General features: G+C 40.4%; 2 protein-coding genes across 2 annotated transcripts; both read left to right on the top strand.

The window, feature by feature from the left end:
* The first annotated feature begins 947 nt into the window (after positions 1-947).
* LOC137813427 (NADH dehydrogenase [ubiquinone] 1 beta subcomplex subunit 8, mitochondrial-like) lies at positions 948-5,937 on the top strand. The gene is made up of 4 exons (XM_068615672.1): positions 948-1,193; positions 1,288-1,374; positions 1,472-1,567; positions 5,747-5,937. The coding sequence occupies exons 1-4, from the start codon at positions 963-965 to the stop codon at positions 5,801-5,803; spliced, it is 471 nt and encodes a 156-aa protein (XP_068471773.1). The 5' UTR covers positions 948-962; the 3' UTR covers positions 5,804-5,937.
* A 3,736-nt stretch (positions 5,938-9,673) lies between these two features.
* On the top strand, positions 9,674-12,415 carry LOC137815384 (uncharacterized). The gene is made up of 2 exons (XM_068618526.1): positions 9,674-10,748; positions 11,538-12,415. The coding sequence occupies exons 1-2, from the start codon at positions 9,674-9,676 to the stop codon at positions 12,413-12,415; spliced, it is 1,953 nt and encodes a 650-aa protein (XP_068474627.1).
* The last annotated feature ends 2,592 nt before the right edge of the window (positions 12,416-15,007 follow it).

Here is a 15,007-nt window from a genome sequence, read left to right as displayed (position 1 = left end):
GGCATGCTTTGTTTGAAAAAACATTTCTCTACATGAAATATGAAAATTGTTCAATGACATGCTTTGTTTGAAAAAGAAAAGGATAATATTGTAAAAGCACATTTCAATAGTGATTTTATTTGCGAATCACTGTAGTGTGTCAAAGAACCAAAATGCCTATTTTCTCTACAAATCACTACAGTGCGTCAAAGAACCAAAATGCCTATTTTCTCACCTTTATTCACCACTCTTTATGCATGAGTTGTTAGATACTGTACTACTAGCAGGGTCCGCATGATTGAGACTCGATTCAAGCTGACCACAAAGACCATTACGTCTAAGCTGGATTAATGAGGCTAATTAGCGATCAAACACTAAGTAATGTATTCCTAAGCATGACCAAACTCCCTAATCCAACCCAATAATAAAGGACCCAAGATAATAATATAAATAGACATAGATTCCAAGAATCAGGTACGTCATTATACTCATTATACAGTACTCAGAGCATCGACTGCCGAATACCAAATTCTCACTTGAGTATCGGAGTGCCTTTTGTAGGTACCATCCGAGCCTGTACTTCCCGAAGATCGAGAGGCAAAGTGATGAAAGAAGAAGGAGGAGTTTGTTCAGAAAGGAAGGGAGAAAGTGCAAACCAACCAACTGAGGAGTAGCTTGAATCGTTCTCTTGGTTTCAACCCCATTCGAGAACAGATACAAACAGTCCCTTAAAGACCTAACCCAAACCTCTTCAAGCCCATCACCAACGCCGCCCCTCCCTCTACCATCAACCACCATAAGGCATTGGTGACGTGGGAATGGTTAACAAATGGGAGTGTAGGAAGTAAAATCTTAATTTCAAACAGCAAAAGCGAAGAAAAGAAGATCCAACCCATCTGAAAAGCCCAATTGGTGAAACATTGAAGGGTAAAAGAGTAAAAGAGTAAAAGAGTAAAAGAGTAAAAGTGAATATTCTCAAAACGATGTCGTATAACAAGCGAGTAACAGCAACATTGGGTTGTGGGGGGAGAAGGAGAAGAAAGAAGAAGAATCTCAAAAGGAAAAAGTCATCAACCATGGCAGGGAGATTGACAAACGCAGCATCAAGGATCTTGGGCGGAAACGGCGTCGTTTACCGATCTGTTGCTTCCTCTCTCCGCCTCCGCTCCGGCATGGGCCTCCCAGTCGGCAAGCACTATGTTCCTGACAAACCCGTACATTTCTCTTAGCTTTTCTTATTCGAATTTTGCTTTTTTTTTTTTTATAAAAACCTAAAAATAACATCTCTTTTGAACTTGGGGCTTTTAGCTTCCCATGAATGAGGAACTTTTGTGGGACAACGGGACACCATTTCCCGAACCTTGTATAGATCGTATTGCTGACACTGTTGGAAAGGTATCTGTTTTTTTTTTTCTTTATTTCTTATTTTTGTAAGGAAATTTTGCTTTAGTATTGATGCATGGGATTGATTTTGCTTTAATTTTGAAACAAGTATGAAGCATTGGCCTGGCTGTGTGGGGGATTGAGCTGTTTTGCGTCTCTGGGGTTGTTGGCTGTGTGGAATGACAAAGCCTCCAAGATACCGTTTGTGAGTCTTCTACTTTAACTTTATCCTTCACAATTCCTCTGAATCTATGCTCGGTGTAGACTTTGATTTGGTTGTTTTGCTATTTATTGTGCGTTTAGGATGTTGCTGATTTCAATTCTGTTATAGCATTCCTTAATAAAATATTTAAGGGAAGCTAATCATGGTCGACATTGATTAGTGTTACTGTTGGAAGTGTTTTAAATTTCCAGTAATGTTGTTGTCAAAAAATTTCTTACACTCAAAATCTTGACTGGTAGCTACAATACACATTGTTTCATAAGCCTTCTTATTTGATGTGCAAAGTTAAATTGCATTGTGAGTTATCCTATGTAGGACATATTACTATACTGTAGAAAGCTTAGAGGGACTTAGTGAACAACATTACTGTAAGGAATGATGTTATGAAGCTAATCATGGTCGACATTGATCAGTGTTACTGTTGGAAGTGTTTTAAGTTTTGGCCGAATTGGATGCTATTGTTCTCATTTGCCGCTTAGGCGATGCACTTTTGGTTGTTGTGTTCTTTTAATTCAAATGTCAAAACCAATCTGACCAGCCAACCAAAGGAGAAGATAGAAAAGCATGCGAAGTGGTAAAGAGTTCACACTCTTGAAGTTTCATACTTGATGTGTGGGATTTCATGAAACAACATTAAATCTTCTGAAGAGTGTCTTCTAAAAGGAAAATATCTCCTAGTCAGATAGTAACAGTATTAAGCCCTATATTTCAACCTCCTACCAACCAAGACCAATGTAAAAAATATACCAAACAAATCTATCATGTGATGGACAATAAATAAAATATATATAAACTTTAGGGAAAAGATTCCAATACATGATGCAAGCCTTACTCAACATCGAATCACATTTGTATTAAGATAAATGATTATTTCAACTCACCATGAGATTCTGCACCAGGAACTAATCCAAAGCACCATCATATGACTAGAAAAATAGAAAAGAATAAAAAACGTATCAATTTCATTAATTTACATTTCAACAAACATGTATGAGCAGAATATAGTACAATCTTGAGATAATTCTCTTATTCCTCTACCAGTTTGAGACACTAGGTTCACTGTTCACATCCCTGGCAGCGTAATATGTAATCCTTCGTTTTCTCCTTATCCATACCACTCCAGTTGTTCAGCATGAAACAGACTGCAGCTGATACAGTCAATCAGTTAAAAAGAGATATATCAATTCCAGGATTATTACTCAATCAAGTAGCTAGCACCGGCATTTCATAACTTTATTTCTCTTACCAGCACAATATACAAACCTAAGATCCGTTTCTCCTCCAGTATGAATGGGAATGAAACTGTCAACATAGATAAGAGAGATATTCCACTAAAGTATATCATTAGGGGCATTAATCTTGACATTAACCTGTGGCATCATTAGGGGCATTAATCTTGACATTAACCTGTGGCATCATTAGGGGCTTTTATTCCAAAACAGCTGTGAATTTTACATTTTCAGCATTGCATAGGCTTAAAGGCCATGGGTCTAATCCAAGTTTCAAAACCAAACCTTCCATCAAGCTGTTAAAGGTTCCTCATAGAAGACACGATTGATTCAGAATCAAGGTTGGATAATTCATAGCCAACAATTTTTAATATAGCAATGCCACAATAAGTACTGGATAAGTGACTGTTGTTGCAAATCAAAACCTTAAAAAAGAAAGGAAAAATAAAAGCATAAAAAAAATCAGGATCCTTCAACAAGGATGCTCACACCGGGCAAATGCATATGACATCCACACCCTAGTTGCTCCTAGCTCTTATAGTGTAGAGTGTTGTGATGGAATAAAAGACACAAAAGAGAGGGTTGAATATGTGTATATAAAACTATTTCAAAACCTCTTTTGTAAGATAGATAAATTTGAAATGGTTATAAAAGCTTTTTGATAAGGGTAAGGAAGCAAGGGGGAAGAAAAACAAACAACCAAATGTAACTTGTATAGTGGTTCACTCAACTGAGCCATACTGATCCCTTTTACAGCAAACGTATCTACAATTTTCACAATGTTACGAATATTCTGTCACTTCAGGCTACACCAGCAACAATCTCTATCTTAGATTGTCATCACAAGTATTATTTGTTCACTAAGTCCCTCTAAGCTTTCTACAGTATAGTAATATGTCCTACATAGGATAACTCACTATGCAATTTAACTTTGCACATCAAATAAGAAGGCTTATGAAACAATGTGTATTGTAGCTACCAGTCAAGATTTTGACTGTACGAAATTTTATGGCAACAACATTACTGGATATATTGGAAACTTGGGTATTTTTACTTTAGGAAAATGTTCATTGAAAGAGAAAATATATTTGTTCTAATGAACATTGAATAAACGTGCATAGCTTCCTTGTTTCTTGTGCCTGATTCAGTTTAATAAGACAGAAAAATGTGTTTAGAGAATACAAAAAAATGGCATGTCTTTGCTTGATAAATTGACTAAGGGAACCTATTCCTGTGCTTATCCAAGCATAAAGTTTGTTCATATTAAATGTAGAGCTATTTGATCATTGAAACATATAAGAAGGGAATTTATTTTATGGTTTGAAAAGCTATGTTAGTGTGAACTTTGAATCCACATAATCTAGAAAGGTTACATCAACATGAATATGAACACGGTCCATTTTAATATTTGAAGAGGAATTACACTGGATGTGCTTTGTTCAATAATACATTGAACACTTAAAAAAAATAATAATGCCTTTGGCCCCATTTTTTTCATTGGACTCTGATATATTTAATGGTTTTGTTAAAAACTTTGGACTCTTATTTTTGTAAAACATATTTGTGCACAAAGGTTAGAATCATGGTTATAGAATCGAGATTTGAATCCTGAATCGAATCTTATTATGAATCTCAAGATACATAATAAATAAAATATGATATATTTTTAAATAAGAATAAGTAACATGAATAAATGTTCAATCCATAAAATCAAAATATCAAGTCAAAACGTTCAATCCACAAAATCAAAACACAATAAAATGTAAAATACTTTCTACATTTAAATCCTACATCCTAATCTTATGCTTCCATTCATTATCTCCGAGATCAACATCACTTAGATCATCTTCTTCCTCTAATATAACATTCTCTTGCAGCTCATTTTCCTCCCCTTCCTCCACATCTTCAACCATATTTTCAATTTCATTATCATTTGCGGTTATGGTAGATTTTCCCTTTCTATCAACCTTAGTAGTTAAATTTCTTGGACCTATTAAAGAAACAAAAACCTTATTAACATTTATGATTAATTTAATTAATTGTAAAGGTTTCATAATTTGAACAAATATCTCTCTTCCTTTTGTTGCTTGGAGCCCTCTCTTCAAGAGTAAAAGATTCATGTATATTCATTCATGAAACATCATTTGGTAGGCAAAGATCTTCCTTTTCAATAATCTACTCATCATTTAATTCCATATCAGATAAATATACAAGATCATAAGTATACCCTTTCTCCTCTCTAACCTTTCTCACCAAAGAGCTGTAATTTCGAACAAAAAGCTAACATTAATAAATCGTCATCCTAACTGTTATGCTTTTTATGAAACTATTAGGATTAATTAAATGCTTTACCAGATGCTTCTTATCCTTGATATCTATTGTCATGCTTCTTCCAAACAATCCTTGTGCTTTTTTTTGAATCTATCATGTTGTTCATCAAGTTGAAATTTAATTCTTTTATTTGGGAAATTTTTTTCAATGGTCTCACATAAACCATATAAAACTTCACTATCCATATTGAAATTTTTGTCATAATGAAATATGATAAAAAGAAAAATAAAATATTGAAATAAAAATCATTATTAATTTGCAATAATGATTAAGATAATAATAGTTATTTAGGATTAAGGTAGTAAACAGCATGGAGAGGCCTATGTAATTGCAAATTCTAACTAGTATCAATTAGTTATCTGTTTGGTTGAAAGAAAAGTACAGTTTGTTTGCTAGAGCTGAGCATGGTCATGGTCTACAGACTAATGGAGGTTTCTGTCTTGCATCTGTCATTGTTGTATTCCTTGTATCCCAATTGCAATATTACTTGCACTACCTTTTCTTTGATATTTTTCTCTTTTGATGTTTCATATTCAATGCTATTTGTGCAGCTATTTAATACTTATGTTGATTGATTTCTCTGTTATTTTCTTTGTATCAGACACCCAAAGTATATCCATATGACAATCTGCGAGTGGAGCTTGGTGGTGAACCGTAGGTAAAATGATCGAATGCGAAGTTATTATTTGATGTAATTGTTCTTTTACGTTTATCTGTGTAGTTCAAAATAAGACTGGTTAAATCCAACTAATGGAAGGGCCTAATCTGGTTCTTTTGATATTTCATGCTTAATTGCTTATGGTCACTGTTGTGAGGAGTGGGCGAGTACTATGCGCTATGTTTGAATGCGTACTTATGAAATGGATTTTGAAACGTAATTTTATAAAAAAAGTTTAAGTGAACGTGATTTTCATTTGGTATCATCATGTATTTGAAAATTGTTTTTTTGCAAAGAATGTTGTTTGGAAATTGCAATCAAAATTGATTGAGTCTGTAATTACTAAAATGAGTTTTAATGTTCATATATAATATCTTATGTAATGTCATTAATTACCATTTGTGAGCAATCCGTGTTAATTCAACATAAAATTGGGATTCAATTATAAGAAAACATTTTTATACATTCAATCACTGATTTGGCCGCGGCGATTAAAAATAGATGCAATTTTTTCATTCAGGTTTTACCCTACGAAACCGATAATGAAAGTTATTTAGTAGATAAATTTAGTTGTTGCAGGCAAAGCGGTTCATCGTAATAGAATGAGAGCTTGGCGTAATTAGCGATTTGCAAAGGGAAAGCTAATCACTGTTTCTAACTTTAAACTGTACATTGACAATTTCTTCATGCATCACTTTCAGTATCATTATTAACACTGCTACTATTTGTTAACACTGCTACTAATTTAATGAGCAATTTAATACATTACACTGAAAAACATGATAAGCATTTAGAAAAATTATGCTATAAAATGGTGTTAAAAGGGGCCTAAAGTTATATGTATGTTCAGGGATTCTCAAGTACACACAGGCACATGCGTAGGAAAAAAGAGGAGACTTGAAATCAGAAATATCTACTCTTGATATCTACTCCAAGCTGGTCTTCCCAGTCTTTACCTAAATGTGACAACCATAGAAACATCAGAAATGACACATATTAGTGCATACATAGTAATAGAAACAAGCAATGGGTTAGTTCTATCCTCCGGTTCTTAAATATTCTTCTGCTGCATAAACTGCATCACTTCCATTGGAAATCTTATCAGCCCCAGACCTAAAGTATTCTGAAGCAACTTCCAAACTAGAATTAGATGGTTCTTGTTCAATAATCAACCACACCTCCAAGAACTTGATATTGTACAGATGTCCAGTGTCTTGGCATATCTTCTATTTGAATTTTAAGCAAACTTTTAAAACCAAAAAATAAGTATGATCTCTGATACCTCGTTCTCTTTTGTATGTTCTCTTATACATCATACTGGTTTCCTTTGGTTACAACAAGGTCCCCCTTATCGTTTGCTCTCACATCAAGACAAACAATCACCATAATAAACAACGCTTTGTTAGGAACTCAACAGAATGAATGCACCAGGAGGGAGCCAAAAAATACATATTAGTTCATTTAAAAGATAAGGGTTTCCATGACTATTAAAAAAAACAGATCACTTAGACACTTTCATGAAAATAAGGAGTAAGAATATGACAGCCAAAGCAACAAGGAGATTTTCAAAGAATACCATTTGCAGAAGAATAGCAGAAATTAAGCACTAAAGAAATATGAAATGCACAAATACCAATATCTCCAAATCTAAATGTACTGGTAGGCACCGGACGAACGCACGTGGCCGACCGGCCTTATACACTAAATGGAAACGAATGCACGTGGCCGACCGGCCGTGTACACAATAAATGTAAGGGCATTTATGTGACAAGCTAAGGTGGTTAAGATACACCTACGAAGAATAAGGAATATGCGTTTAGAGAAGATATGTTCCCCGGGTATTCCGGAGCACGACTGACAAGACATATCCATAACCACCCTGAGCCCAAGGGATAGAAAGCCCATTAGGCAATCCTATAAATACTGTGCTCAAGCCAGAGAAAGGTACGTTTTCATTCACTTACGAAACTGCGCTTAGAATCTCATACTTACTTGAGCGTCGAAGTGCCTTCGCAGGTACCCTCCCCCGCCCGACCGAAGTTGATAGCACGAAGGGACGACCGACCAAAGGAGACAGCAAGAAAGGACAATCGACCAGAGGAGAAGAAGATCAACACGTCAGCAATTACACCACGTCAACCGACCGTGCCTGGGCCCCATCTCTCCACTCAGGTACAATTGGCGCCCACCGTGGGGCCGAGGCAAATCTTCAATTTTTGAAGCTATAATGGTTGCGACAAGAAACAACAACGACGCTATGGCAGAACAGATGACTATGATTCAAATCCTCCAAGCTCAGATGGAGGAACTGCGACAAAAGGGGATGGAAGACCATCGTCAACATGAAGAAGATAGACGCCTCCAAGAAGAAGAAATCGCCTTATTAAGAGAGCAGAATGCACGACTCCAACAACAGGTCGATAATCCCGAACGAGAAGGCCAATCCCATATGGCCGACCGAACCGCCTCTCGCATACCTACACCTGCCAATACCAATCCTGCTTCCAGAGCTGAAACAGTCGAAAGAAAGTCAAGGAAAAGGGGTCATCCTTTTACAGACGAAATTATCACCACTCCACTTCCTGACAAATGGAGAGGCCTCGTCATTAAACTCTATGACGGCTCAACCGACCCGGACGAACACTTAAATGTCTACAAGACGCAAATGACTTTGTATACCACAGATAACAATGTGTGGTGTAAAGTATTTCCCACGTCGCTCCAGGGAGAACCTCTTACCTGGTTCACAGAGCTGCCTCCAAACTCCATTAACGATTTTGACACCCTAGCCGCAAAATTCTCCACTCAATATGCCACTAGCCGACCGCATCACATGTCCTCCATGTCTCTCCTAGCGGTACAACAAGAAAAAGGTGAATCTCTTAGAACCTTTCTAGATAGGTTCAACAAAGCATGCATGAACATCCGAGGGCTCAAACAAGAGGTTGCATTGCACCATTTGGTCTCGGCCATCCGGCCGAGCCGTTTTACTGAAAGTCTCATCAAGAAGCCGCCTCAAGACATGGAAGACCTTCGAACTCGAGCAACCAAATTCATGCAAATCGAGGAACACATTGATTACCACCAACGGTTCAAAACCGTCGGATCCGGAGTCCTCAAAGACCAAACCCCGAGCAAAGAAAGAGAAGTCGCGATCGAACGAACTGTCCGAACCACTCCAAGGTCCGACCGGAATAGGGGAGGCCGAATCCCCAGGTTTAACAGTTACACCCCTTTAACTGTGCCGAGGGGACGAGCCCTAGATGAAGCACTACAAACGGACCTAATCCCGACATTGAAGCAGTATCAAACACCACCGAATGCAGATACTGCTAAGCGTTGTCAATACCATCAGAATTTCGGTCACACGACCGAAGGATGTCAAGCTTTGAAGGATAAAATTGAAGAACTCATCCAAGCTGGCCATTTACGGCAGTTCGTCAAGAGGACAAGGAGTTCAATATCCCCACCACGGAATACTGACCGTCCTTCCCGTGGTGTCGACCGGTCGTACCGTAACGATTACAAACGCCACACTGACCGTAGCCAGACTTCGCGAAAACGCAGCGAAAGCCCCGTTCGGCGTACACGCCCCCGTAGCACAAGTCCCGACCGAAACGCCCGACCTCGCCAACGAATCCGCGAAGTCATCAACATGATTGCTGGACCCGTTAACTTGGGCGAACCGAACCACGAAACAAATTATAAGCTGGAGGATTTGCCGGTGGCGGGTGCTCAAATTCCGCCCGAAAGAAACATCTTCGTGACATCCAGTCCGCTCATGCTACCACGAGGAGGCGTCCACATATACCTCCGATTACTTTCACTGACGAAGACTTTACAGCCATAGATCCAGCCCAGGACGACCCCATGGTCATCACTGTAGAAATTGACAAGTTCGCAATTGCCAAGACTTTGGTAAATCAGGGTAGCTCGGTCGACATACTGTATTGGGACATTTTCAAGAAAATGCGCATCCCAGAAGCACATATTCAGCCCTATAACGAACAAATTGTAGGGTTCTCAGGTGAACGGGTCGATACTAAGGGGTACATAGACTTGTACACAACCTTTGGTGAGGAAGACGGCCCCCATAAAACAATAAACGTACGATACCTCCTGGTTAACGCACAAACTTCCTACAACATCCTGCTCGGTCGTCCGTCCATTAACAGATTAAAAGCCATTGTGTCCACTCCACACTTAGCCATGAAATTCCCCTCGGCTAACAACGACATTGCAACCATCCATGTCGATCAAAAAACCGCTAGGGAATGCTATGTAGCAAGTTTGAAAAGTGAGCCAACTCGACGACTCTATACAACCAATACGGACGACCGAGTCCCGCAAAAACGAGGACGTTCCCCCACACGGCGTTCCGGACGACACATGTCCCGTCGTCAAATGATAGCCCTTGTTGACCTCGACCCTCGCATGGACGATCCCCGTATGGAAGCAGGAGAAGACTTGCATCCATTCCCGCTTCGCGATGATCGCCACACTACGCACATCGGTACTTCGCTGAAACCGGATGATATGCCTGGCGTAGACCCACAGGTTATCACTCACCGATTATCACTGTATAGAGAAGCTAAACCAATAGCTCAAAAGAAAAGACATATAGGCGAGGAACGACGTCAAGCCGCACGTGAGGAAGCCGACAAATTGTTACAGGCTGGATTCATTCGGAAGGCCCATTACACCACATGGCTAGCCAACGTGGTTATGGTGAAGAAAGCGAACGGAAAATGGCGTATGTGTGTTGACTACACAGACCTCAATAAAGCTTGCCCAAAAGACTCGTATCCTCTGCCTACCATTGATCGTCTCGTCGACGGTGCAGCCGGGCATCACATCCTCAGCTTCCTTGATGCCTACTCTGGCTATAATCAAATCCAAATGCACCCGGCCGACCGGAAGAAGACGGCCTTCATGACTGATTCCGGCAATTTCTACTATGAAGTAATGCCCTTCGGACTCAAAAATGCCGGAGCCACTTATCAAAGACTAATGGACCACGTATTCCACGACATGATTGGTAGGAATGTTGAAGTCTATGTCGATGACATCGTCGTCAAGTCCGACTCATGCAAACAACATATTGCCGACCTAAAAGAAGTTTTTCAGGCCCTCCGCCAACACCAGATGCGACTCAATCCGGACAAGTGTGCGTTCGGCGTCGAAGGGGGGAAGTTCTTAGGTTTTATGCTAACTCATAGAGGCATAGAAGCTAACCCCGAGAAGTGCAAAGCTATCTCCGAAATGCGAAGTCCCAACTCCATTCAGGAAATTCAGAGACTTATCGGCCGACTCACCGCACTATCCAGATTTGTTCCTAAACTCGCCGAATGAACGAGGCCAATCGTCCGACTACTGAAAAAAGCATTCCGCTTCGAGTGGTCGACCGAATGTGAGGATATTTTCCTCGATTTGAAAACTTTTTTATCAACCCCGCCGGTCATCCAGAAACCGGACGCACGAGAACCCATCATAGTCTACCTCGCCGTTTCACACGAAGCCGTCAGCTCAGTCTTAGTGCAAGAAATTAATTTTGAAGAACGGCCGGTTTACTTCGTCAGCCGCGCCCTTCATGGCGCCGAAATCCGATACCAGACGATCGAAAAGGTAGCCATGGCCCTCATCATTACCGCCCGACGAATGCGTATGTATTTTCAGAATCATCGGATTATTGTTCGGACAAATTACCCTATTGTAAAGATCCTCACTAAACCAGATTTAGCCGGACGAATGATCGGTTGGACGATCGAACTATCCGAATTCCATATTCAGTACCAACCACGCGGAGCGATCAAGTCGCAAGCTCTCGCCGACTTCGCAGCTGAACTCACTACTTCTTCAGCCGAGACCGAACATTCATCATGGATCTTATATGTTGATGGCTCCTCGAACGAGAGGTCGTGCGGCGCTGGAGTTGTTTTGGAAGGCCCCGGCGAGATTGTCATCGAGCAAGCCCTCAAATTCGACTTCAAAGCTTCAAACAATCAGGCCGAATATGAAGCCATATTAGCCGGTCTACGTCTCGCTCAAGAATTAGAAATCACTAAGTTAATTTGCAAAAGTGATTCCCGGCTTGTCATCGGTCAGCTTAACGACGAATATGAAGTCCGAGAAAGCTTTTTACAGCGATACTATCACTTAGTCAAACAGTCGATGAGCACCTTTTCTGAAATTTCTATGCAGCACGTTCGACGCGATCACAATACCCGCGCGGACGCCTTGTCCCGGTTAGCAACCACGAAGTGTAAAGGAATGCATCGGTCGGTCATCCATGTTACGCTTGCACGCCCAAGCATCGACCTACCGGAATGCCTGACGACCGACACGGAATCTACTTGGATTACCCCAATCAAGCAATATTTACTCGACGGCACATGTAGTCCTCTCGGCGAAAAAACCATGAAGCTGCAGGCCGCCCGTTTTGTCTTAATCGGCGACGACCTTTATCGCCGAGGTTATACCCAACCACTCCTTAAATGCTTGACACCAGACCAAGCTTCCTATGTCATCCAAGAGTTGCACGAAGGAACTTGCGGAACTCACTCCGGCGCACGGACAATGGCTGCCAAAGTATTCTGGGCTGGATACTACTAGCCGACCGTCCAGGGTGACTGCACCAATTTCGTACAAAAATGTCTTAAATGCCAAGAGTTTGGCACTTTGTCCCATCAAAAGCCTGAGGAACTCCATTTTATGTTATCACCTTGGCCGTTCGTCCAATGGGGTATGGACATCATTGGTCCTTTCGCCCCCGGTAAAGGCCAGTGTAAATTCTTACTAGTCGGCATTGATTACTTCACCAAGTGGATCGAAGCCGAGCCCCTGACTGCAATCACCGCCCGCAATGTTCAAAATTTCATATGGAAAAATATCGTTTGCCGCTTCGGGCTTCCACAAATCATCATCACCGATAACGGTCGGCAATTCACCGACCGAACGTTAGCTGAATTTTACGAGAAGCTCCACATCAAACACATCGCTAGTTCAGTCGAACATCCGCAAACAAACGGACAGGCAAAAGCTGGAAACAAAGTTATTTTGAACGAACTGAAGAAACGTCTCGGCCCAGCAAAGGGCAACTGGACTGAAGAACTCTTAGAAGTATTATGGGCATATCGCTGTACTCCTCAGACGACTACACAAGAAACGCCGTACAGCCTAACGTATGGCACCGAAGCTATGATCCCCGTCGAGATTGGCGAACCCTCTCTCCGCCGGCAAACCCTTGATCTTGATCTAAACAAGGAAAGCCTCTCGGTCGGTCTCGATCTCATCAACGAACTCCGGGACAAGTGTAGAATTAGAGAAGAAGCATGCAAAATTCGGGCGGCCAGACGATACAACTCCAAAGTTAAACCAAGATTGTTCCACAAAGGCGACTTAGTATGGCGAATGCGGAGCAGCGCACGGAAGGAAGGAGGCAAGTTCTCCAGCAATTGGGAAGGACCTTTCCGCATAGCTGATACGGCAGCCGGTGGAGCCTATTATTTAGAATATTTATCTGGGAAGGAAATACCGAGAACGTGGAATGTCACACATCTCAAATTTTATTACAGTTGAACTTTAATAATAAAAGTGCACTCTTTCCTCGCTCAGTCGGTTTTTCCCTAAGGAGGGTTTACGACCGGGAAGGTTTTAACGAGGCACTAAATTAAAGTCCAAATCTCCTAGTCCTTTACTCAATTCATACCTCGTTCGACATCTGAATTATTACCTTAACGTAATCAGAATTATTATGCCACGTTCGGCATCCGAATTATTTACTCAATCTTATGCCTCGTTCGGCATCTGAATTATTACCTTAACGTAATCAGACTTTTTTATGCCACGTTCGGCATCAGAATTATTCATTTATTTATGCCTCGTTCGGCATCAGAATTATTCACTTATTTATGCCTCGTTCGGCATCAGAATTATATTATTACCTCAACGTAATCAGAATTATTTATGCCACGTTCGGCATCAAAATTATTTACTCAATCTTATGCCTCGTTCGGCATCTGAATTATTACCTTAACGTAATCAGACTTTTTTATGCCACGTTCGGCATCAGAATTATTCATTTATTTATGCCTCGTTCGGCATCAGAATTATTCACTTATTTATGCCTCGTTCGGCATCAGAATTATATTATTACCTCAACGTAATCAGAATTATTTATGCCACGTTCGGCATCAGAATTATTTACTCAATCTTATGCCTCGTTCGACATCTGAATTATTACCTTAACGTAATCAGAATTATTATGCCACGTTCGGCATCCGAATTATTTACTCAATCTTATGCCTCGTTCGGCATCTGAATTATTACCTTAACGTAATCAGACTTTTTTATGCCACGTTGGGCATCAGAATTATTCATTTATTTATGCCTCGTTCGGCATCAGAATTATTCACTTATTTATGCCTCGTTCGGCATCAGAATTATATTATTACCTCAACGTAATCATAATTATTTATGCCACGTTAGGCATCAGAATTATTTACTCAATCTTATGCCTCGTTCGACATCTGAATTATTACCTTAACGTAATCAGAATTATTATGCCACGTTCGGCATCCGAATTATTTACTCAATCTTATGCCTCGTTCGGCATCTGAATTATTACCTTAACGTAATCAGACTTTTTTATGCCACGTTCGGCATCAGAATTATTCACTTATTTATGCCTCGTTCGGCATCAGAATTATTCACTTATTTATGCCTCGTTCGGCATCAGAATTATCTTATTACTAATGTAATCAGAATTATTTATGCCTCGTCCGACATCAGAATTATCTTATTACTTTAATGTAATCAGAATTATTTATGCAAGTGTGCATTGCCCACATGTCGGATCCAGCAATTTTCTATGCCACATTGTTCATTAACTCTTCAAAAGAGGCGTCAGGCTGTGGGCCAGGGGTCTCCCCCTCGGCCTCCTCATTTAAATTATCATCGGGGTTGATCGGCACCAGCTTTCCATCAACTATTATTTTTTCTGTCGTACTGGTCGTCCTCCAGGGGTGCTCCATGCAGGCAGGCCGCTTGTCCGATGCCTAACCGAAAATATTCTTCGCTAATGCGAACGTCCCGCCATTCCGTTAAGTTTAATGTCTGACAACTCGAAAGGCACAACAATTATTACGACTCTTCGGCTTTTATTCACCTCGAGCCTGGGGGGCAAGTGTACTGGTAGGCACCGGA

Source organism: Phaseolus vulgaris, chromosome 1 (genome assembly GCF_000499845.2).
Source record: "Phaseolus vulgaris cultivar G19833 chromosome 1, P. vulgaris v2.0, whole genome shotgun sequence".
NCBI classification, from domain to species: Eukaryota; Viridiplantae; Streptophyta; class Magnoliopsida; order Fabales; family Fabaceae; genus Phaseolus; species Phaseolus vulgaris.
Note: the sequence above shows the minus strand (reverse complement) of the source record. Positions and strands in the feature narration are given on the sequence as shown.